The 25,137-nt window shown below is 42.7% G+C and overlaps 1 protein-coding gene across 11 annotated transcripts in view; it reads right to left on the minus strand.

Annotated features, from left to right (window-relative positions):
• lmo7a (LIM domain 7a) overlaps positions 1-25,137 on the minus strand; it is a 57,269-nt gene that overhangs the window by 9,800 nt on the left and 22,332 nt on the right. For 7 of the 11 annotated variants that reach the window (XM_065961835.1, XM_065961834.1, XM_065961829.1 and 4 more), the window contains exons 6-19: positions 19,724-19,754; positions 18,040-18,153; positions 16,813-17,047; positions 15,837-16,086; positions 10,220-10,249; positions 9,302-9,416; positions 8,373-8,518; positions 7,185-7,860; positions 6,378-6,686; positions 5,880-5,994; positions 4,055-4,216; positions 2,089-2,273; positions 1,915-1,978; positions 349-405 (exon numbers count right to left, since the gene is read on the minus strand). In XM_065961835.1, coding sequence (XP_065817907.1) covers positions 349-405; positions 1,915-1,978; positions 2,089-2,273; positions 4,055-4,216; positions 5,880-5,994; positions 6,378-6,686; positions 7,185-7,860; positions 8,373-8,518; positions 9,302-9,416; positions 10,220-10,249; positions 15,837-16,086; positions 16,813-17,047; positions 18,040-18,153; positions 19,724-19,754 — 2,489 coding nt within the window. Of the gene's footprint in view, positions 1-348; positions 406-1,914; positions 1,979-2,088; positions 2,274-4,054; positions 4,217-5,879; positions 5,995-6,377; positions 6,687-7,184; positions 7,861-8,372; positions 8,519-9,301; positions 9,417-10,219; positions 10,250-15,836; positions 16,087-16,812; positions 17,048-18,039; positions 18,154-19,723; positions 19,755-23,582; positions 23,758-25,137 lie in introns of those variants that run through there. The other 4 variants (XM_029280914.2, XM_065961831.1, XM_065961830.1 and 1 more) reach the window with 4 other exon arrangements.

A 25,137-nucleotide genomic window follows, 5' to 3' on the forward strand; every position in this document is an offset into this window, starting at 1 on the left:
CTGAGCCACCTAAAGGGGGGGAAAGTGTGGGGAGGGGGGGCAACAGCACAACAGGTTAAGCTCTGACACCAAACAGAAAAACAGAAAAGCTCCCCTGAAAGAAGAGCCAGTGAGGAAACCGACTGCAATCTTGACAGCTCACGATCAATTGATAATGACTTGTTATCAATTGAAAATGAGGCTTTGACAGATCAGGAAAAACATGCAACACTCCCCGTAGGAATCGGAGGAAATTCAGCGAGAAAAACAAAAGCACAGAAAACCCAGCCACCAGATTACACACAGAACTCTTTCTAACTTCTAGGAAAACAACCCCAAAAAGCAAGTCATTCTGTCGTATTGGTTTACCTGTTTCAAAAAACTCTGACCTCCGCTTTAAGTTTTTCAGAGATAAGGGTTCTGACTCTACATGAGGGATAGAAAACAAGAAAAAGTGAGGCACTTTGATGAGATTAACACGTTTCACCAGCGGATATCCACTTTATAACACTCATACATGACTTACTCATTCAGTAAATGCTCTTTTCCATATATCATTGAATTTAAATGTGATTATAATTGATTGGTATGAAGAACATTTCACATGGTTTCAGTACAGGTCATGCTGCGTATGCTTATGCTTATCTTCCACTTTTGTCCCTAGTTGGGCCTTAACATTTATATTCTAATTAAAACACACAATGTTCAGCGTCACAAACAACAATAAGCCCACAGCATAATTTGAAGGTTGGCCGTAACTATGACAACCAAGGTCTCTTTGTCTTCCCTCATATCTGGCTTTTTTTGTCTGCTCTCCATTATCTATGGCATCTAACTTCACATTCAAGTTTTATGTAGAGTAGGTAGGGTAACATGTCCCTGACTTTTAGCGTCATCTTTAGCATAAATATGAAGCCTATGGGTCGGTCGGTGTGCTGTTCATGTCATTTCTCCTCGCGGGTCAAATTTAAACAACTTCAACTTAAGCCATCTGGGTCCCCTGAATCTTTCTCGTGTGGAGTCAAGTATCTACAAATTGACTCAACAGATACTATACCACTGCAAAAAACGGCATGCATCTGAGTAATTCAGAGTATAATGAGTAGAGGTGCACTGATGTGCCCATGTTGAAAATAGACGATTGACCAATGTTTTTTTTTTTATCATTACTTCTTTGTGTTTGTTTTTCAAATGAGTTATGAGATTCAATGTATTTAAAACTGTTCTTATTAATATCTCCTCTTGAAATTTCACTGGAGGAACATGCCCTACAAACTGCATGTCAATGATCTTCCTCAGAGACAGTGAAAGACTCCAATACTCGTCCAACAGGTGAATTCTCCTGCCTAATAAATAACATCTCCTCTGCATCAGCTGTTAAGTGTATTGGCTTGCCATCATTAAATTGAAATGACACAACAGATATACATACTGTAGGCTACTGACATTGGTGCATGCCATATTATTTGCCAATGTCAAGTATAGCCCAATATCATTGTTGTTCAACTGATCCATCGGTGCATCTGTAATACATTTAAATTAGTACAACTCTGGTTTGACTTTTACTAACCTATTTAAGCTTTGTTTTGCTGTTGGTAAATAGTAGTTCCCAACTTGTCAACCGTTTGTGCAGAAGCCACTTTTTGATCTAAAAGTCTGTATATTAAAAGGTGCCATTCACCGTGCTTCTAGTTAATCTTTTACTATCTATGTGAAGGGAGGATCCGGGGTTAGACTGCTCATGAATATATCTCACATTCTGTGACATAACAGAAAGTATCCATCAATATAATCTGCAACAGTCCACTGTTTGCAAAAACTTTCTCCCAAAGCTAAATCAGATACATGCAGTCCCCTCGTTGTGCCGTTTTGTATTCAGTACAGATCACCGGGATCAATTTCATAACCTTTGGCACTGTTCGCTCTGCTCTTTACCTTTGTTCCTCATGGTCACCGACTCCTCGCGGAAACCTCCATTAACGCCGTTTGAAGCCACATCCTGCAGGGAGACGCAGCATGTAGTTTGCTCATTAAAAAGAGACTCGACTCGGGAAAACAATACAGGAATAAAAAAGCGTCATGATATTGGAGCCATTCAGGGTCACTTACGATGACTTGGTGGGTGGGAGTCTCTTTGGATGGCATTTTCTCCGGGGAAATGCGAGAGGTGAAATCCAGGCTGGGGCTGACAATGTTTTTGTCAGAGGAACCTAGAAGTATTGGATGATCCGAACTGGTCAGATTGATGATCTTATGGCTTTTAAATGGCAGGGAAGGTTGATCTCTGTCCCAGTCTGCACCCAGACAATGCAAACGGCAAAGCAAAGGATGTGTGTGTACACTTCAAACTGGTTTTCTGTGCACTACACGTAGTATTTGTTGTGTAGGAGTGAAACTTCTACACTGCATAAAAGAAGTGGACATGACAACTGTGAGGTCACACATTGGTTTGTGAACCCCTCGTTTGGAGCTGAAGTTTGTAAGCAGAAATGACAGGGTGGATACACATTTCTCTTTCCTGGTAGAAAGGTTGTGGCAGTATCCACTTGACATTAACATTAACTGGTAGCCTGGTCCTAAAGCATATCATGCTTTATTCAAAAAAGGATCATAAACTAGAGATAGGGACCATAAAGTCAAATACAAAGTGTTTACTTTGGTAATAAATGAAGCTATTCTGAAAATAAAGAAAATAACCCATCACATTTTTTTTAGAATTTTGAGAATTAATTTGCAATATTTTGAGAATCAAGTCATAATATAAAGTTAACTAAGTCAAAAGTTTGTGAGAAAAAAAACATATAAGATGTTACTGCCTCATAGACTGCCCTTCTTAGAATTAAATTCAGTTTCTTGTGCAATTCTCAGAGTCCTGATATTTATTCCAATGTGATACTGATGTGCTAAAAGTTTCAGTACTCAGTTATTAATGAAATATAACTTCACAAGATGTTCTCACTTTAGCAAAGGCAGCTGGCTGCTGTTCTGTTATTTCCCTTTAAATAATAAATAAACTAACCATAGACTAAAATGTGCAACTTTTCTCTCATTACATTACTAATATATTCTTCATAATGTAACTACTGTATTCTCAAAATGGTACAACTTTATTCTCATATTACAACTTCATTTTTCTAATACCAAACTTTTTTCTTTGAAATATAACAACTTTATTCTGTTACGACTTCATTCTTGCAGTCAAAGATTTTTCCTTGCTGCAGCTGTAATACCTCGTTGTATTTATATGTTTGCCACTTCAAAATCAGAATTGATGTCCATTTCTTTTAAACAGTTGATGGTGACTCTAAAGATTCGACAGGAAGCGGTCTATGTACATTAGGACCAGGGGACGAGGTTGATGTTATGATGTTATCCCAGAGCAGCAGGGAGGGGGACAGAGAAACACCTTCCCCAGCCATGCAGCATATTCAAGCTTTTATAAACCCACACAGTGTTTCTAACAGGCTCACCAACACACAGGGCTTCACTTAGCTACTTCAGCAAGTACCAGTGTTAGTTCAAGTGAGCTACTCTGGCTGTTTTATTATTTTTGGGGAAGGTAAGGTGACCCTGAAGTAGTTGGAATAAGTTAGCCTGTTATACTAACACTATGGGAACAGCACACTCAAGAGGAGCCTAGACCTGAGCTGCGTTAGTTTCCACAAGAAAAAAACACCAGAAAGGAATTCTAATGAGACAGAAGAGGCAGCAAAAAGAAGAAAAACACCAGTAGAAATCACAAGAAAAGAACCGTAAAAACAGGAGAGAAATGCACACAGGATAACAATAGAAAAAGTAGTAACCCACTCATGTCAACACAATAACAACGTGTCCTCGCTAGATGAGGGGGAAAAAAGTCACAGGTCCTTCCCCAGCTGTCATGACATCATTCATGGATGATTTCACAACAGTTTACGGACCAATTTAAAGTGTCAAAACTGTTTAGCGACGCAGGTAGAGTAAGCAACACTGTCAGTCCAGGAATGCATCCCCTACAGTGGTTCAATGCAATCTCCTGCTTTCATGCAAACACACACACACACACACACACACACACACAGTTGAGATGACTCACTGTTCTGGCCATGACGACGTATATCCATAATCAGACTACCATCCTGCAGAGCCTCATCCATGCAGGATTTCCAGTCTGTGTAGCTCATGCCTGCCACCTGGTGTCTGTTCACCGCCAGCACCTTGTCTCCCAGCTGCAGCTGGCACATCTCGGCCGGGCTACCTGCATGAGAAAAGGGGACACATTATTACCTTCGAAAAGGGTTAACAGTTCTGACATGGTAACATATTCTGATGACACTCATTAGAGCACATATTCTTTCTTTTTTTTTAAATCTTAAAGTTGACTGTAAAAGATTAGAGATTATGTGATCTCTGTCCCCCCAGATTAAGCTCTGGAAAATAACGCAGCAATACACTGTTCACAACACTAAAAGAAAACAATAAAACAGACATAAATCATATTTTACAGTAGCAATTCTCAGGATCACATGCAACTAAAAAGGAAAAAGAGGAAATGCATCTACGGGAGGAAGCAATTAAAAATGTAGATTGATTTTGCCTCCAGACCCTCCACTTCATTTTCAAAACACCTCCTCATCAGGATGAATTCATCTCACAGAAAATCTGTCTGCAGGTGCTTTTCTAAAGATAGAATTACAAAAAAAAAAGATGCTAAGTGCTCAAGTTAAAGGCAGCCAAGCCATTGTGTGTTTTTATATTTTGAGGGACATTTTGTTATTTTTTAAACTGTAAAAATGAATTACCTGTATTTAAAATGATGCATATGTATACAAACATGTATTTATGGAGTACTTTATGTCAGAGAGTCACACTTTGACTTTTCCAACTTTTCATAAACAGTCAAAACAAAACAAAAGATGTATTCATTAGAAATGTACAAAAAATGTGGTATTGTTATTTTATTGTTACAGTGTCATTTTGTGCTGAATGGCTCAATGCAGCTACTATTTCAATCACCATAGTACTGTATGTGTACGGTAACAGTTAATAAACTGTTTGTTAACATCGCATTTCATTTATCTGCATTACTAAAGTGTGTGTTCTTCATCGTATTAACTGTATTGATGCTCATGTATGTCCTGTTGCTCTCTAAACTAGGCTACTGAGCTGCATGTCCTCAACAGAGCATGTGTGCTACTTTGCACAATATGTTAAACGTGACTCTTACTGTATGCATACTGATTTTTTTGGTATCTGTCCTTTGTTTGTATTTCTAAATATGCTTTTTTAAATAGTGTCAACACATGTTGCTTAAACGACCAGCTGGCGATCTCAGGCGCATTTACAGGAATGCAAATGAATGTGTGTTGTTACAGGTAAAGACCGATTGGGATTTAAAGGGTTAATAATGTATGACGACTGACTATAGTAGCACTCCGTATAGGTTGAACCTTGGTGTTTACAAAGCTAGAGTAAATACTGTACGATGGAGTGAGGTGTCTAAATGACGTGAGTTACATGGAAGGTGGAAAAATCTGAGGAGAAAGAGAAAGAGAGGCTCAGGCCCAGAAGATTTGACCCACATAGATGCTGCCCTACATAGGTCTGGCACCGCCACTGCAATGGACTCAAATCCTGCAGATGACTAACCAGCAGAGCCTGGATGTAAAATACACAGTAACAGAGTCCGAGCAATGCTTTCTGGTATTTCCACTGGATTAGTATGTGTGAATACATCAGTCAGCTTCAGTTAACGTGAGATACAACCAAAGCCTGTTTGATCTTTGCACACCAAGTTTCACTGCTGGGTGATCGAGTTTGAGGGTGCCAGTTTGTTATATTGGTGAGAGTAAAGCTCTACCAGTGCTGTTCAAATCCCTTTTGGTATGAAGGTTTTTTTTTTCCCCCCTGTTTCTTGTTACCTGGCTGGATGGATGTGACGCAAGCTCCTGTGGAGTCCCACGTCGCCTGGAAGCCAAAGTCTGTGCTGCTGTTTGGCTTCTGGTTCAAGCTGATCCGCATCTCACAGAAGTCCTCCTAGAAAGCGAAAAAACAACAACAACACGGGTGAGAGGATATTCAAAAACAGCTGGTCACATGTTGCAGTTTGAGTGCAGAAATGTGCCCCCTGCCTTTCCATCACTGTGGAGCAGCAGTGTGTACTTGCTTTGGCAAGTGTAGCATGAATAATAAATGGCTGTTTATTAAATGCCTTCTTGTGGCTAATTTAAATTTCTGAGCTGTAGCATTGGATCATTTAGAATTGGATCATTTAGAAATTTAAGCAAAAACTAGATTAAATGAGGAATTTAAAGTGCTGCTATTATTGGATAAAATTTTAAAACAGACACATAAATATGCATTTGAAGCTTCAACATACAAGCTGATCTGTTTTGTTAACCGGACGTGAACTTGAGTACCTGGCTGGTTTCTTTGGCTGCAGGAGGACTGACGGGGGCTTCTCTCTTAAATAGAGGTAAGACGGGTGAGACACTTTTGACCTGAGGAGGGACAGGTGTGACACTCTGAGTGGAGGTGACGCTCTTGGGTGCTGCCTTGCTCTCTTCCTCTTCCTCCTCCTCCTCGTCCTCGTCCTCACTGGAGTGGGCCGAGCTGGACTGGGAGCGAGCCTCGTCCTCCGAGGTCATGAACTGGTGGTAACGGCTCGGCACTGTCGACTTCTTTGAAACGTCGGCGCCACCGTTCAAACGCTTTTGGGATTCATCCACCTGACGGGGTTAAAAGCAGGGGAGCAGAGTGCGACACTTAAAAATGACATAATGTAAATGACCTTGAATGGCACGGGGCTGAGAACAGAGGCAACGCAGCTGATAAATGTGCTTTGAACTCTTTTATTAAGTGTGAAACTGATTAAAGTTAGAGTTAGAGTTCACAAACTTTAACTGACAAGCAATACATCTACTGTAACAGTAATGAATGTGAGGGAGGCTGAAAATAGCAGCTCTGCCTGTTGAGCTGGCGTCATAAAAACACTAGCCTCATGCATTATTTACACAGTAATCAGATCAGGCTCTTGGGGGAATAACTGATGCACTAAAACAAACAACACGGCACCTGAATAAAACAAAGCCAAGGTTTCTTACTGCCAAACAAAAACACTCTCTTCTCCTGCCCTCTACGCAGATATGTCCCACGTCTGTCGGCCCCCCTTTTTTTGTGCCGCTCTGGTCGTTTGTAATTAGTCTTAAAAATGATGTCGTACTCACTGTGAAAGGTCGAGGAAGGGAGGTGATGCGAGACGACTGGGTCCCGAAGGGCCTCGGTGCGACAACTGAAGTTAGACGAGCGCTATCCGATCTCTGGTAGCTCCTGGGGAGGGAGGCGGAAACCCGAGACACCCCGGGAGGCTTGGGTTCCATGGAGCTGGTCTGTGGTTGTTTTTTGTACAGAGAACCTGAGGAAGGGGCCTCCACCGCACTTTGTGTGACCAACAATGGGCGCCTTGGCTCGGGCGCTTTTGGTGTGGAGCTGGAGGAGGGCAGAACGGTTGTGGTTTTCTCTGTTTTGACTGTGCTGCTGTATTCTCTGACAGGACTCCTTTGTGGAGGTGTATCTGCTGGAGAATGGGAGCTGCGTAGAGATCTGGCGGTGGCGGTGGTGGTGGTGGTGGTGGTGGTGGTGGTGGTTGTGGTGGTGGAGTCCCTGCCTGCAGGACTGTCCACAATGTCAACTTCCCGTGAGACTCGAGGTGAAGCGGCCCGGCCCTTGGCTGGGGAAGCAGCGCGGGGTTCTTCTTCTTTCAGAGGAGTGTCAATAGTGTAGCTCCGCGCAGGAAGGTTTCGGGTACGAGGGGTAGCGACAGGTTTCTCAAACACGTCCTCGTCGTCGTCGAGGTAGGAGAGAGATTTGAGACGGCTGCCAACACTTTTTCCTTTATTTTCTCTGCGTACGAGACAGAGGAGGAGACGAGGGGTTGCAAAAAGAGGTGAATAGGAAAGAAGTGGACAGAATTGGGTACATTAAAGACGAGAATTGAAGAGGGGAGCAATTTAGGGAGATGAAAGGGACAAGTGACAGGCAAAAAGGGGGGGGGGGGGGGTGGGGAGACAGAAAGGAGAGCACAGGATGAAAAGGGAAGGGTGGAGAGGGGTGGGGCAAAAAAAAAGGGAGGCAGGTTGTAAGCTGTGATTAGATTACACTTTCACACCGACTCAAGGCACAATTACAGTGAGACTCCTCATTCACTTCTGCACAAATGATCCTACAGCCAAAACACACGATTTTCTTTAATTACCTTAGGAAGTGATCCCCCTCTGAGGGTTCAGAAGGTGTAGCAAAGGAAGGATTTTAGTCTGTGTTGCTTTTTTTGGTTAAAAAGTCAGCCTCACAAAATTCAAACGAATGCCATCAGGAACCATAAAAAAATAAATCACATCGGGTGTTCATTCGCTTACCTCTCCTCTTGCATCTCCTTGAAGGTCATCGACCTTCTGTTGCTGCTGCTGCTGAAGGTGAGCTCCTCCACCTTCTCCCGCTCCTCCTTCTTCTTCACGATATCAGAATTGACACTCCTGCGCCGGCTCTTCCATTTGCTCAGGTCCTGCAGATAAAAGTCAGCTCACATCACCTCGTGCAATCTTAAAACTTTCATTTAGATAAAACAGACCGGCTGTGTTGCATGGGTCAGTGTAAAAGCTGAAAGAAGTGAAGTTGAGAAGGAGAGGGGGGGAAAAAAACCCTCAAAAAGGGCTACATTTGAAGGTGTTCTATTTGTGTGCTTTAGGCTCCTCCCGGCTCACCTCCCCTGTGTGTTAGGGACTGTGTGACCCAAATGCTTACTTTGAGACTTTGCCATGAAACCAATCAAACAGTTACAGACAATCAAATCCATGTGTACAACTTTATTCATCTTTAAATCTCTGCTTACAAATAATCATTCATAACGTACAACTTCTATTAAAAGTAGAGCATGACCGCAATGTATTGTCCAAAAATAACTTGACCCCAGTTTGACATCCAATCTTGTTCCTGTCCTACCCTCTCTGTCTTACAACATTCTATACTCCCTTGAAACGCTTATTTGACGTGAATTAAAATATTAGTATTAACAGATTGCAGTGTTTCCAGTCATAAGCAGGGTGAACTGGAAATGAGGACAGTCAATAGCCAGAGGGCAGTGCTGCACCAAACAGCGTCTGCCTCCATCTCTGGCTTCTATCTACAACAAACTCTGCGTTCACCCCTCAGACACCACAACACCTGCACTCCTGACTGCAGCACAGATCCCATAGATCATGTGCTCACTTCTTGCTTCTAACAAAACTGTGGTACCTTTTCAGCGTTTGTGTGTAAAAAAACCCCCAAACAAAACAGTTCTACTCACATCCTGCCACTTGTCGTCACTCTCCTTTATCTGCTGGCGATATTTCTGCAGCTCTTCAAAACGGGCCTGTCTGACGACGGGCGTGGTATCGAAGATATCGCTTGTTGATTTACTCCTGTGGAAAGAGAATAGTTGAAATAAAAAGCCCTTAGCAGCAGCAGCAGCAGCAGCAGCAGCAGCAGCAGCAGGAGTAGTACAGATGGCCACGGGATGTTTAGTTTGCAAATCTTTGCAGAAGCTTTACCCAAAGCTGAAAAAAAAAGGTTAAACAAAATTTATACCACTCCAAGCAATGCATGCACCAATGTGCCAAATGAAATGTGGGGAAGAACATTTAAACTCCAAAAAGTCAGATTAAATTCCACCTTTTAACCCCACTGTTGCTGAAAATAAATTGGATTAGACATTTAAACCGCAACCATGAGTTAGTTTCCAAACACAGCAAACAGCTGAACCCACTGTTAGGTGATGTAAGCTCAATCTGTTAGTAATATGTATATCAAGCCTTCCCACCATGCGGAGCTCAAAACTGACAACATGTTTTCACTTACCTGATGATATTTACACCTTTCTCACATTGCTAACAGGGCACTAAGGACAGTGCTCGGTCATAACTCCCACAGGGAGACACTGCAGTAATGGTAAATGACCCAGTGGGATGCTTTTGTTTGCATCTTTTCACTTTGTTGCTTTGTCAATAGAGCTTTGTGGTGTGGAGCATTGAACCCCCCCTTCCCTCCCACCACCATGAACTTGGCCCTGTGCCTTACAATACACAGTGTTGTGTGTCAGCATTTAGCAGCTAGAGAGTGAGAAGAGCAGCACAAAAGCAAAGGGGGGGAGGTCAGTGAGGTGCAACTGTAAGAGACCAGAGCGAATGCAAACGTGCCACATTCCTGGGTGCCCGTATCAACTCACCCTTCGATACTGTCTTGAGTTTGGTCCTGTCTGGGAAACCGGAGAGAACCACACACACACGACAAAGTCACTTTTTCTGCACAAAAGGTCTTTCACAGAGAGTCTGGAAGTGTCTGGTCAAGAGCTGGAAGTGACTCTCAGACTGGGTCATCCCCAAGTTCAAATTGTACGTAAATAAACCAATAAACCACATGACTCAGCTGGTTTTAGAGTTTAGAGGGGAATTCCAGCACATTTAGACATGTGCCATATTCGTACATATTATGGGGACTAAACTAAATGACTTCTATGTACAAAACAATTTTTAAAAAAGCACCAATAGTTGGCATCAATCAGCTAGCAGCTTGAAAAAAAAGCTGTAATAGCTGTCATCTTTTCCTTAGGGGAAAATGTAACTAATACGAACACATCCAATAAAAGGTTGTTTTTTTTCCCACCTACAGTCTGAAATTGTGTCATGGTAGAAATAATCTCTACAGAAATAGCCCCTCAGTTTCAGAAAGGATCCATTTTTGCTGTTCTACTTAGTTCTTTTCAAAGCCGACAGACTCCTTTGAAGAACTAAGGTGGTTTCCTTACAGAACACAGGAGTTGCTGATCGAGCAGCGCTGCAACCACCAGTGCTACTAGTCTGTGTCTATGTTATTGTGTTGTGAGGGATGTAAGCTTAGCCTTTAAAACACGTAAAACAACAGTACAAGAAGACTTAAAAGTCGGAGCAATAGTGGAGCAGCAACTCTCATGTTCTGCAAGGTAAAATGTCCAGTTTCGTCAATGGAGTCTGGTTTTTTTGTGGGTGCGATGTAACGTCCAGTACTGGTTGAAAAAGGATCTTACTCTTTGTCAAAATGAGATATTTCTCTATGCATCCATTTCCTGTAAAGTTTCAGACACTTAGAATAACAATCTGAGCCCAAAGATTCTGTTTCAGCCATTACAGCTGCTGTCTAGCAACCTACAGTAGCAAATTTAATACCAACTACTAGCCGTTTGGAATGAGCCAATCACCCAGAAAATACTAGAATTACCCTTTAAGGTGTGCTTATAGTAGGCTTACAGTATCAGCTTTCCTTTCCTTTGCATTTGGCTGCGGAGGTGTGTTTGTATCTTTCTCTAAACAATGCGGCCTTTCTTGAGACTCCATCATGATGTCAGTGGACACATGGCTTCACATATGGATGTGAAGTAAACCCAGATGGCATTGACTCAGGTTTAAATGGTTGCTTTGTGCGTGATTGTGTGTGTCTGCTCATGTGCAAACACTGCAGTACAGATTTGTGTTTCAGGGTAACTATGGAGTCCACAAGTCCCAATCTTCTTTCAGAGCAGTGTGGAATTTCTAAAAGCTTTCATGTCGGTTTAACACACAAGACTGTAATGTAATTGCCCCCCGCTTGTTGCTGTCGGTGTGTTCAGGACGTAATGTTTGGATATTACTGACGCTTGAACCTTTCCACACTCACATGCATGCTGCACTTTGAGCTTTACATGTCAGTGTGAAGTTTCCTCTGCTGTGGAAAAAAAACAACACCGGTGCTGTGGTCAGATACGTGTAATGTGAGGTCAACAAGTGGCCAATTTAATGCATCCATCACAAGGTCATTAAGTCTCGGATTTTCCTTTATTAAGCTTGAATATTTTGTTCATTCACAGACAAACTCGCTCCGATAAGAGAAATGAAACCAAAAGATAAAATGTAGAGAGTGGGTTTGTTTCTAAAATGCTCAGGATGAACAAAATCACGTTGTCTATCCATCCTCTTAGCATAACCATACCATGTGTCGCTAAAGTAAAACCAACAACATTCCAATCATGCAGAAAACCCTAATAAACCTTTTTCTTTCATTTGCACACAATTCCTTGTTTTGTTTTTTCTCTGACAGGGAAAATAGATTTAAAAAAAAAAAGAAGTTTTGCTCCTTTAGTCGCAGTTTTTGCTGAAATTACAGTTCCAGTGAACGCTGAAGGAACATTTTAAGTCTTCACAAAGAAGACCAAATATTATAAAACTCCCTTTTTGTCACTGTGAAAGCCTTCATATCAGTCATATACAAGTTAGATCGACATGCGTTTAGACCACTTCACCATCAGACAGGAAATATAGTTTGAGACTGAAACAAACCGAAAACGATTAAAAACTGAAAATTAAACGGAAGAAAAAGCTACGACGGGAGGAGAACAGTTACAGAAATGACTTTTTTATGACTTCAGAGCAGCCAGTCTCTCCACCAAAAGCTTCTTCTTGTATCTCAGCTGACTGGCTTCCCTGATCGCCTGCCATTTTTGCAGGTCGCCCTCGCTACGGGAGGAAGGCACTGAGGGCGTCATCTGATTGGCTGACGAGCCTCTGAGTGAGTTCTTATCAGAACCAACCCCAAATTTCCGGACGAGCATGTCATCTGTTTTCGGACGCGTTTCGTTCTCAACCTGTTTACTTCCTCCTGCCTCTTTGGTCAGAGGGCACGGCGGGCACAGGAGGCGGGCTTTGAGATCCGGAGGCAGTGCCCATGGTTCTGGGACGGGCATAGGGGCGTAGTTGTCGGGGGCTCCGGAGAGCGGCCGCTGCTCCTGCTGCGTTTTCTCCTTTCGATAAACCACATCGTCCTGCTCGATGTCGGGGAATTCGCTCTCCTCGGTGCTGGCGTCGGCGTGGCGTTGCGTGACGATGTTGAGCTGCGGCTCAGACGTGTAGAGCGGACGACGGGCCGTCAGCTTGGTCTTCATCATCGCCAAGTCCGTGTTGGACTGGAAGGCCAGAGTCCGCCTGGCAAACATGTCATCGTTCTCCAAGTCGGGGATGATGCTCTCATAATCGAAGGGATCTAGGGGCTCGCGGGGGTCTTGCCGCCCGAGCAGGGGCCACCTCTCACATTTGACCAGTCTGGGACCCGAGGCGGGGTCCACTGGAGGGAATACCAGGGGCGGGGTCAGTAACAGAGGGGGCTGTATCTTGGGGAGCTGTGGGGGAGAGTGTGCTTGGGTGTGAGGACTGCAGGGCGGGCAGAAGGAGAGAGAAGGAAAGAGAGGTGATGAGTGCATGCAGGTGAAGAAAAAGGAAGGAAGAGATACTTAAAGCAGCCATAGAGAGGATATTTGATTCAAACATGTCGATCAAATCAGACATTTTTTAAAGAATCTGCTACGGAAAAAAAAGGCATTACTAGTAGCTGTAAAAACAAATCTAAAATAGGCTGTAACAAAAATAGTAAAATGTTGAGACGCAGCCTATTTTCTGCTAAGGTCAGTGAAGCACGCAGCGTTATAAAGCATGTCACAGCAACCTTCAGCTTTATTTTAACATTAGTGTATTAGAAAGAAGCTCATCAGATATTCAGCCCCCGACAGGAGCAAATTATGTCGCTTCCAAATAAATCCAAAAAGCCCTAAAACATTCCTTCATGGTCACAATCATGCAGCTGTATCGACCTTTTCCCCACAACGAGGGTGGTGGTGTGAGCCGAGGCCTCGTGTGTGTGGGTGTGAGAGGGAGAGGGGGCAGAGGAGAGCCAGGGACTGATGTCGCAGTCCGATTCGTCTGACGAAGAGCCCGACTTCTTATAGCTACAGCCGAGGACAGCGAGGAACAAAGGAAAGGGAAGGGAAAAGGGGGTACGGAAGCAGATGAGAGGGCGCAGGGGGATAGATAGGAGGAAGAGAAAAGAAAGGTAAGTGGGATGCATCTGGACAGAAATTGGAATAAATGACAGAAACCCAAATTTTGATTGTCAGGCTTTTGCATGCAAATTGAACTTAAAGGCTTTATATGCGATTTTTTCGTCCAGCAGATGTCGCTCTTGAGCACCAGCATGAAACCAAAACAACTCGCGCTGCATTGTTGTGTTAGCATGCTAATGCTAGCTATCTTTATTATGCTGGTATCTTCACACTGCATGTAAATTTACCCGAAATGAGCGTGATCTAGAAACACAGTTAAGCAGTGAGTACAGTATGTTATTCTTCTTTTCTCTAGTCCCTCAATTAAACAACTTTTATACACGAGGGGAGGAGTCAGCCGGCCGTCCGGGCGATGTAAACAAACTGAAGATAGGACTCGGGAAAACTCTGAAAGCATCACAGACAGTGGGACTCGGGTGTTACACCCATTGTAGACAGTCATGACTCAGAGTTATTTTCAGAGGATATACTTGATTTCTATTATATTTAAGTGTGAAAAATCACATATAAAGCCTTTAACCAAGTGTAAGGTAGAAAAGTAAGACATGATTGTACAAGAAGCAGAGAATTATATAATCTATGATTTAAGAACAATGTAAAGTTTGAGTATGTTTGAGATACTTTCTATATAATTCTGGATTCTGCTTCCCTCACACACCTGAAGCCTTGCATCTTCTTGTACCAGGGTCTCCTCTGAGAGCCCAGTTTGATTTTCTGTATGTGAACGTCTTCTTCAGGAGTCCAGAACTTGGGCAAGAACTTGTCATGGGACGCAGTGGCGGCAGGCTGGGGTTTGAGGCCCATCTTGCGTGCGTACAGATCGTCTTGGACCGGGTCGGCGTAGCCCTCCTCATCGTCCTCATCTTCAGAGTCATCGTATATCTGTCTGAACAGGCTGTCGGCCGACACGGCCCGGTGGTGGTCCACCCTCACGGAGCTGTGTTTTTGGGGCTGCATTTCCCCGCTGCTGAAGGCGCTGCTGCTCGGAAGAGACAGCCAATCACACATGTCAGAAGAATTTTCTCAGCAGCTGCACAGCACGGCAGTCACGCATATTCCTTGAGCACTACAATCTCAAGTAAGATGACGCAAGGGTTAGCAAACCAGTGCAAGCTCAAACCAAAAATGAAACTGAGGCAACATTTGATTTGAGCCGCGTGGCCAACTCAAATCACTCCTCCAAGCTTCAGAAGGAGCAAAAAAAAAGGAAGTGCTGAAGCTTAAATCAAACAACTCAAACAGAAAACCAAAAAACGGTCTTTCAAACTCGGTTAGAGGCAGCAAACAACGACCAAAGACGTCGCTCATGGTTTAATTTAACCATGCAAACTGAGGACAAGGCAAGCGTTTTGCTTTCATCAGGCAAGGCACATCAAAGTCACACCGTCGCTGCATGTTCTGACCTGTGGAAGGTCACATTCTGTTGGGGGGCAACATTGGAACTCATAGTGACCTTCGGCCAGGTGCCTCCTCTACCTCCGGCTGCCGATCCCATCGCCACGGGACTGATGGGCAAGGCGAAGTTGGTGGGAGGAGCCGGGGAGGGGCTGTGGAAGCGCCTGCCGGCCAGGTCATCCAGGACGAGATCCGGGTCCGGGCGATCCGCGTCCGAGTCGCTGCCGCTTTCGTACTCGTAGGCACACTGTAGATGAGTCGCGGGCAATGCGCTCTGGGGTACTTGAACATTGTCGTACCAGTCGGGGGCCGGCCCTGTTTCGCTGAGGTTGTCATTCCACAGGGAAGCAAAATGAAACACAACACCGGCGACAATTCGCAGACCACACAACAGCAGCACAAACACCAACAGTGATAAGAGAGGAGACAATGTAAAGACAAAAGTATTTGGAGCACACACTCGTGATTTGTGCATAAAAAAAAACTTTTGTTTTCTTCAGTTTTATCAGCTTCAAAGTGTTCACAGCTGTGTGTATTCTGACGGTACCTGGTGAGAGGTCCCTCCTCCTCCGAGTATGTGGGGTTGGCCCAACTGCGTCGGTTGTCATCGTTGCGCTCGGCCCGTTTCTTCCTCAGCGGCGCAGGCACGTAGCCCGACTGTTTGTCTTTAGTGGGCAGGAACTGGTTAAACGGCGTGGTGGCTTTTGGTGTGATGGATGCCGACCGGCGGTAACTGATACCGTCCCTGTTCTCGGACATCTTGAAGACGGAGTCCACCTCGGTGTCACTGCAACAACCTGGAGCACAAACAAGAGTGGGGGAAATATAGCAGGTGTGAGAGAGAGGAGACGAGAGGGGTCTGATAAAGTAATGAAGTAGCTGAAAAGGAGACAAAGGAGGAGAGAATAGAGGACAGAGGAAGGGGAGTGTGTTGTGTGTTGACTCTGGAGGAGTAACAGAGGGGTGCAGGGTGGGGATCGCAGACCTCCTCATTTACAAGGCGGTGTGGACGGCTGAGGAATTCTTCACTGCGTCCCTCTTGGAGGGGGGCGGCAGGGAGGGGGGGGGAGGGGGGTTACTGACCAGCCCTTCCCCTCTCTCAAAGCGTATATTTGTCTTCAAACAAGAACATAGCCGGGCACTTCAGCATTGATTTATTATATCTACTTCCTTGGGGACTTGGTGTGAATTTTCACTGAAAATATGAAACTTCAAAAAAACACCACTAGATGGCGATAGGTGTTTGTTTTCACAAATAGGAGCCAACTTTCTGGCCCTGATGCTGCATTTCTTTCCTCTTTGCGAATGTTTGATGTTCAAGTCCAAGTCTGGACACTTTATGAGAGAAAACTGCGAAGACGTTCAAGTGCATCCCAAAAATACAAGTATAAAAATGAAGAAAATATGGCAGAAAGTCAGTTTCAGAAAGATGAAAAACAGGGTCAGGAAGAGTTACAGAAGCTGTGTCTCGATTTTAAAAGCGTCTGTTTGTGTTTTGATACAAATGACATGACGTCTCCTACCCTCACTGCTGCCTTTGAGAGTGGTGTCGGATGAGATGCTGAGGGGTCTGGAGTCTAAAGAGTCCAAGCTGTCGAGGGAGTCGTCTCTCCTGTGTCCGCCTCCGCCTCCTCCTCCTCCTTCTTCGTCTTCTTCTCCTCTCAGTTGGTGGAGCTCCTCTCGCTCTGAGTACCAACTCTCTCCAAAACCGCTGTCTCGGGTGTTGTTGCCTTTCTGGCTGGATGATTCTTGCAGAGCCTTTCATGCACACACACACACACACACAGACACACACACACACACAGAGAAATCACACAGTCAGATAATAGGGAGCCAATTGCAATATTTAGCTCTGCTACGTGTGTGGTTCATGACAGATCTCCCAGGTAGAGTGTGAACTCTTTGCAGCTCGGGCCTCCCAAAGTCAGTGTGTGTAAACATGGGCTCCTATACTGTCTATGAGGGGGGGAATGTGTAATGCTGAAATTTTCCCTCGAATGACCTCATTGTTTTCTATTTGCTGACAAATCTGTCAAAACAAAAAAAGGGCCGAGTTCAATGCCCTCTTGATGACTGCATTTACTACATGTAAAACTTGTTTCCTTTTATATAAGCGCTCCAAGCGGCATGCCACATGTCCAAACTTGTCAGCCACTTTGAAGAGAAAATGATTTTCAGATCGTTAATCTGTTGAACTCTACCAGACAATACAACTCCACAAACTAAATCCCACCCAAAACCCAGTGCCTGTGAACTTGGATTATCGAAGCCAAACGTACACGAACGCGTCAAAACCGACTGCGGTTACTGAAAATCCCGGTAGTCTGTTGAATTATAGAGGCCCTGCACACAACCACCTATAAATCTATGTGAACGCAAGGTGCCAAATTCAACACTAGCATGAGCAGGGGGGAGGAAAAGAAGACACTTTTCACATGCATGCTACGCAAACTTGCTGCAAACAAGATTAAAATAGCTGAGTCAAGGGATCAGGTTTGCTTATGACTTAAAACAGCTTTCGTTTGAGTGGCCAGCAATGCGAGGCTCGGCGGTCTTTAACAGCCATTCTACTGCACATAATCTGAATACCAAGGAGGATATGGAAAAATACTTGGCAGCGGCGTTTAAAGAGAATTTCACTTATGTTATTTGCGGTTTCTACAAGAAAATTTAACTTTTGTTCCATAAAAGTACACATAAAAATGAGTGCAAAATGAAATTATTATCACTCTTATTGTGAAAAGTTTTACCTTGTATAGTGCTGTGCCTAGCAATCCCTCAAATGCCTTAAAATTCAGGTAAGGTCCATCATAGAAACGGTCACTTTGAGCTCTTCTACCCAGCCAGAAAATGGTGATCAATACCTGGAGAGAGGAAAACAAACAGCTTATTTAAAAAAAAAAAAGTCCATATCCTGAAATGTATTATCACTACCAGAAATATTACATCCAATTACAGCGCTACTTTCCCCTTACTGATGAATGTTCTGGGTGGTGGTACTATAGCAGGTGATTGTTATAGTTGCAGCTCTACACAAACACAAGGTGATATCATCCCCATGCCCCTGCTCGTGTTTCCAGGCTCATCCAGAACCCTCTGTTGTTGTTTGTGTGTGTGCATTTTAAGGCTACACAGGTAAATATGCGGCTCTACAGCAAACAATCAGAGCTTCATCAAGGATGTTTGTCCTTCTGTTACACCAACACATTTCAAACTGACATGTCAGCTCTTTGATTGTTCATCATCCTAGTAAGAGAATGATAAATGTGTCAGTTGGACTGTACACAGAACGATGCAGGGAAAAAAGTGAGCGAGCACATGAGGGAGCTTTGATATAATTTTACACTTTAACTTTCAACATGAACATTTAAATAACAACCTTTGGCTAATGTAACACTTATGAGATAAAATAATCCATAACGAGAGCATTTTAAACACTTTCATATCATTATTGGGTTAAAGGGTTTTTCAAATATACAGACCAGATATTGATATCTGAAAATGTAGGGGGGGGGGGGGCGTGTCAGGATAAATGTCTCGGGGCAGGATGTTGAACTAAATAATTTTTCTTTTAAGATATCATCCCTTGGGTTCAATATTTCTTTATCCAAAATAAAGAATTATAACCCTCCTTTCTAGACTGTGTTCTTAATGTTAAAGCTGCTGAAGTGTTATCTTTTAATGAGGCAGTTCTTTAGAGGTATTTTTGGAAAGGTGAGAAACAGGCGACAAAGTTCTGCAGTGTTAAAAAAAAAAACACATTTCGCAATAAAGCAAAATATAATGTGATCATCATGTACTTAGTAGTTTAAAAAAAATATGTGAATAACACTTTAAATGTCATCAATACAGAGCTACAAAACGAACCAAGGGTTAAAAAAAACGTGTTAAATCAATAAAGTAAAGTACTACTCTCATTCACAATCAATTGAACAGTTTTGGAAAAAAAGGACACAACTTCTCAGAAATCATACTCAGGTTTATAATTTTTCCACCAGTCTTCCTCCTTGACGCCTACATCACCCACAATGCAACTTATCTCATGCAAATTGAGTTGGAGAGTCAACTGTGTTTTACACTTGTTGGGGCTGAATACGGTTGATCTGGTAGCATAGGGACACGAGAAGATGCTGGCCATGCAGATCTTTTATTACTTCAGCTTTAACTGATGCTGACTCGACTGACATCACTGGAGGCAATTAATCAGATTTTCCTTCTGGAGTCCCATATGTTATGTGCCACATTTTTCCATGCATGTGGAACATGCCAACACCTGTAACCAGACTTTGATGCATTAAATCTGTGGAGTTCCCCCTTTATTCTCCACTGACACATAAACAGAACTGCAACTGAAGCTAAATTATAATTTATTACTGTCAAATGTCGGGCCAAGGTTCACAGAAAAATAAAAAACACAACTATTTTTCCACTCACATTTTTCAGCCTCCTGTTGGTCTCTTGATCCCTGCGAGAGAAAGAGCAGAAAACACAGAGGTGTGAGTGTGTGAGAGAGAGGGAATATGACAATAAAAGAACAGAGGGCATGCTTGTTGGGTCTCTGTGTGTTGGGCAGTGAAAGAGCTGGAAAGTGAGAGCACAATCCAGACGACTGCCAGCCCTTCACTCACCCTCACACAAAACAAAGGCTGGGAGAAAAACAAACACACATTGCGGAAGAAAAAAAACAGTTCAAGCCATAAAATAAAGTTCTGCGTGTGCATTTTAACTCTAATTACAAAATGAAGCAAATGTGGAAAAAGTGTCGAAGTTAAGAGTTACAAAAGGTGTTTTTGTGTCTGATTTCTAATAATGATGGAACTAATTAGGTCTAACTAAACATGTGAATACCAAACAAGGGTTCACTGTTGGAACAAGCAATAAAGCCCCTCGCGTGCTACCGGGGTCATGCAGAATTTCACTCATATTTCTGGGGTTTGACAGTTGACCTGGCAGTCAGTAAATCACTTTTCCTGGAAAATGTCAGCTTAGCGTTGCTGCTGTGAAGCCACACAAAGCCCACAGTGTCAACCTGCATGCCTGGTTCAACCTTTAACTTATGTACATTGTGTCCCTGTCACCAAAGCGGACTGTAGTGTCTATAAAAAAAGGTCAATAAACAGAGATAAACAGCTTGAGTACATACGGCAACCATAACGGTGACAGAGGAAGATATACAGTCTGCAGCACATCCCCTTGTGCATGCTACACATTCCTGCTATCATGTGGTAATGCAATAGTCACACATGCCACTTTACACAGGAGCTACAGGGGTCTTCTACCCATTTCTAACATGCAATGTAACGGAGGCACCTGCTGAAAATGTGATGCACGTGTCAAGTTAATACCTAAAGTTCATGCCTGTCAATCAAACAAACAGGTTCAGGTGCCAATATGTATTTTCAAGCTTTAGTGAGGATGAGCGTGGCTGCAACTTATATCTGTATTCATGTCCCTTTAGGAATATTGTTTACTTTCCTCATATCTTTGGTGTAAAGAAGTAGTAGGTTTTTTTTAGGGCTTTTATGCTGCACTCAGCTTCCTGCTTTAGCCAACATGATAACTGTGAGAGCTGTGTGAGAGAGAAACAATAAAGGTGTGGGCCAAATATCTGAGCAATGAGCTGAATCTGGCTCCTTGAAGTTTGAGGGTGATGCAGATTCTGTATAGCTATCACTGTCAGTCATCCCTTTACATCGTCGTTTTACATCGTGGTGCTTTAAAAAGTTCTATCACACTTGCTCAAAGTACATCATGATTTTTTATTTGAACTGCAGTTGAGCTCTGCAACAACTTTTTAAAGAAGAAGCTTCCTCTGAAGAGAAATCTGTTAAAAACTTCAACTCAAACAAAGGATCTTAGCACTTCTTGCAACGCTGAGAGATTATAACTCGCCGAGAAGCGGGTCAACTTTCTCACCAGTGTGCGTCATCTCACACCATGGGCGTCCAAATGCTAATTCAGAATGGTAAAAAAAAAACTGAACTGGATGTTCACCAATTTAGCATATTGCAAAGTTAAATGCCCAATAAAAGAGCCCTGGGAAAGAATGGCCTTTCTTGCGTGGCTTGGAGCGCAGTCACAAAGTCTAAGATTATAGCAGCGGCAGCCAAGTCCAAGAAGAAAATGAGCTATATTCCCTAAACTACAACCACACCGCTTCTCGTAATTCTCATTTATGGCTCGTGGTAATAGATGAACGGAAGAGAAAATACACAAGGGCTATTTTCATAGCCTTGCAGAGCCGCGGGACTTTTCTGTATTCTGTAAGAATCAGCTGAGTGCTCATATGATTCTCCACGATCAGCAGCAGAACGTCACACAAGTTCTGCACAGAGAGTACAGGCATGGGAATAACATCAATGAAAACATTATGAACAGGAAAATAACCGCATTAGGGTTTTGTGACTTAATTTGCTGAAAGAAGAAAGCGAGTTGTGTTTGTGTATCTTGCACGTTATAGCAGTTAAGGGAGAGTGAAATGTTCTGAACAAACTCCACCTTTATTTAACTAGAAACTTCATAGACACCACATCAAACAGATGAGGTCGAAATGATCTGATAATGTTTTCTACTATTCCCCTTCAGTCTATTTCTGATGTTAAAAGGGTGAAACAGTTCTATTCATCATGCAGAAAAAGACAGTTCAGGGCTCTTTAAAGATTTGACGGACGAGTGTAAATTCAGTAAGTGACAGGAAATCCCTCAGTTTGACGGATTAACAGGAGAGTCATTTCAGCTGTGAGCCTCAACCTCTGCATTGCTAACACAAACTTTCACACCCCCAATCTTGTGTCAAGCAGGTGAAAGGATGAGGGACAACCAATCCTTCACCAGCCGGGGAAACCCTTCTTCCATGAATTTCTAGCAGAAATGCGAAGACTGAAGAAAGACACTAAAACACTTACTGTGTTCTGCCAGAGTTAAATCACATAATGCGGAAAAAAAAGGCAAAACTTTTCACTGCAGCTGCACAGAAAGTAACTATGAGTTGCAACGTGAATAGATAAATCCAGAGCTGAAGATGTGGTGACTACGCCGGGTCAAACTGCATAGTTTAGAATACACACAAACATTACGTTTAACCCGAACCCCATTTTACAGAGAGCAGAGGAAAAGTGGAAAAGACCGTCTTAATTGAGCAAAACCATTGCTAGCATATTTGTGCAATTTAATAAGTGTGCAGGATTTTCCCCGCAGTTTGTGGTTGTAAAAACCTAGACGTCCCAGATATTCGGGTGCCAGGGACTTTTTTGTTGTTGTTATTGTTGTGACGACAGAACAGCTGGTAAAAAAATCTGGTATTGTGACAATCTTACTGACAATAGAAACGACTGTATGAGAGGAGCAAATAAAACTGATGTCATATAAATTATCATAGATAATTGCAAAGGACAGCACATGCTCGCAGGGAGTAAAGTTCACAGATAGCTACTGATAGCATGAAGCATTAAATGTTTGAGCATCTCACACTGCACAGCATATTTTTCAGATTTTCAGAAAAGTTTTTTCTTGGTAAAATCAGTTGCTACCTTTTAATCTAAGGTCAAAATAATCAATCCAGTAAAAACACAATAAAGAAGTTTTAAACTACTGCTATCATTAGCTACACATGTTTCTATTTCAGGATTTATGTAGTGTACCGAGCCAGGTCAATTTCATATAGACATACAGTAATAGAATAACAATAATGTGTATTTTATTTTTAACACCATAGTATCAAAGAAGTATCTGCATGGGCCAATGCTTCAGACTTGGAATCAGAATTAGTATCAGGAAGACAAAATGTGTATCAGATCATCTCTAGATACATCAGTTATAAGAGATAAATTAATAATTAACAAGTTGATAACAAAACAGGTAACTAAACAACAATTTTTGGTCAATCTGAGCTCTCGTGGTCACATTAGCGTTGTAAACATGACCACATTTGACTTTAAGGTGTTGAATAGTTTTGTTGTGCCAACACAAACCACAGACAATGAGAACACACACAACTAAAGAAGCACAAGTCACTATTCAAATGTTAGACAAATAACTTCGTGACATCAGCCAAAGTTCATTCATCTTTCAATTCTTAACGCTAACAAGAGAAATATCTACAGGTGAGAAATTATCAGACTGAGCCCACAGGATGTGTCTCAATCCACGTACAGTACAGACACCGAAGAGATAAAGGCAGCTCAGCGTCTTTGAGACACTAATACCTAAAAGACAAACAGCCCCGTGTAACCAAAGCCTCAAATTAATGGGTGTGCATGTGCGATCAGAAGCATACCTGTGCGACGACGCTCACCTGCTCTGCAGCATTCAACAACACCGCACGTAACATCCTTCATCTGCGTTCTCTCATTCTAATAAAACGCTTTGGGTACAAAGGCACACCCTGACGCTCTCATGCATGAGGAGCACTGAAAAAAAAAAAAGTTAGAAGACACGAGGAGAGGCTTTTATGGAGGAATCAGCTGTGGGTGAGACAGTGTCTGGCATCATTGTGTCGTACTTATCAGAGACAGTGTAGCCTCTGTGAGGGAGGGAACAGGGTGAGGCTGGCATTTCTCTCCCCCATTTGAGCCCAGAGCACAAATATAACCCTTGTGTTGGCCTTCTTTTTTTTTTTTTTTTACAGCCACGGCCTCATTAAGGGTGTAGAGGTTTTATTAGCTGTTCTCCATCATCACTGGTTTGTGTTTTACAATTTGCCCACAGTTCACACAACGCTGCAACAAGATGTGCAACAGGGCCATATAAGAAGACATAAAACCAGAAGGTGTAGTGCCAGCTCATTGAGCCACACCCGAAATACTAACATACAACGCACGCTGAAGGTTTTTTTTGTATTATGAAATATGAATTTGGAGCTTTAAACCACAAACAAAAGATTGCTCACATGGCTCAAAGGTGCAAAATATGATATTGTTCAATAAACTCTGATAACAAGCTGTGTAATCAGTCCAAATTTGTCCTAGAAACAACAAATTTCCTTCAGGTATGTCAAACATTTAGTTTGGTCCTCAGCCACGGATGCTATTGCATAATCCACATCATGTAATCACCACAGCCGCTCCTTTATCAATTGTTCTGAGGAGGTCACAAACATTCCTCAGAGGACGTTGAATTTTCATGTTCCTACCATACTTGTGCAGTTTCCTGCATTTTTTTGTTTTGGGGGGGTTTGGAGTGCAGTCCACCCTTGTCAATAATTTGCCTGATCTAAACGGCGGAAACAATGAGACTTTGGACTCATCTCAGCGGGGGATTTGTTCTGTCTGTGACACGAGGACACAGAAGCACAAGCTGGATTCATAAGCAATTGTACATCCCTTTGAAATATTTAGAGTTAAAAGGACTTACTTGTTAGCCAATAGTTTTGCTCTTACATATCCAGCAGTTAAAACAACCCTTTGGCTGGTTTTAAGTCCAGTTTGTTGCCACCTGATGGGTGTAGGACCAACATCCACTCCCTTATATATCTTTGTTTTTTGCTTCCACCAATTAAGAAGTAAAATATTTGCCTTTTTTATCTGCTTAATGTACCTCTATATTAACAGGCTGCTTGCTTACTCTGGCTGCCTGCTGTTTTAGATGATGCTGTACAGTTTGTTTCAGATGTTTTTTTGTTCAAAATAAATATGAGAGCAGGGAGGGTGAACTGTAACATTACAATCCTGGGTCACTATGAAGCTCAGTAAGTTTGCTCAGAAAGAATTGCATATGGGGCGCTGGTGGTGAAGTGGTTAGTGCGCGTGCCCCATGTATGGAGGCTATAGTCTTTCCTGCATGTCATTCCCCACTCTCTCCCTGATTTCTGAATCTATCCACTGTCCTATCTCTCCATTAAAAGCTCAAAA

The sequence above is a fragment of the Labrus bergylta genome, chromosome 13 (genome assembly GCF_963930695.1).
Source record: "Labrus bergylta chromosome 13, fLabBer1.1, whole genome shotgun sequence".
Classification (NCBI taxonomy): Eukaryota; Metazoa; Chordata; class Actinopteri; order Labriformes; family Labridae; genus Labrus; species Labrus bergylta.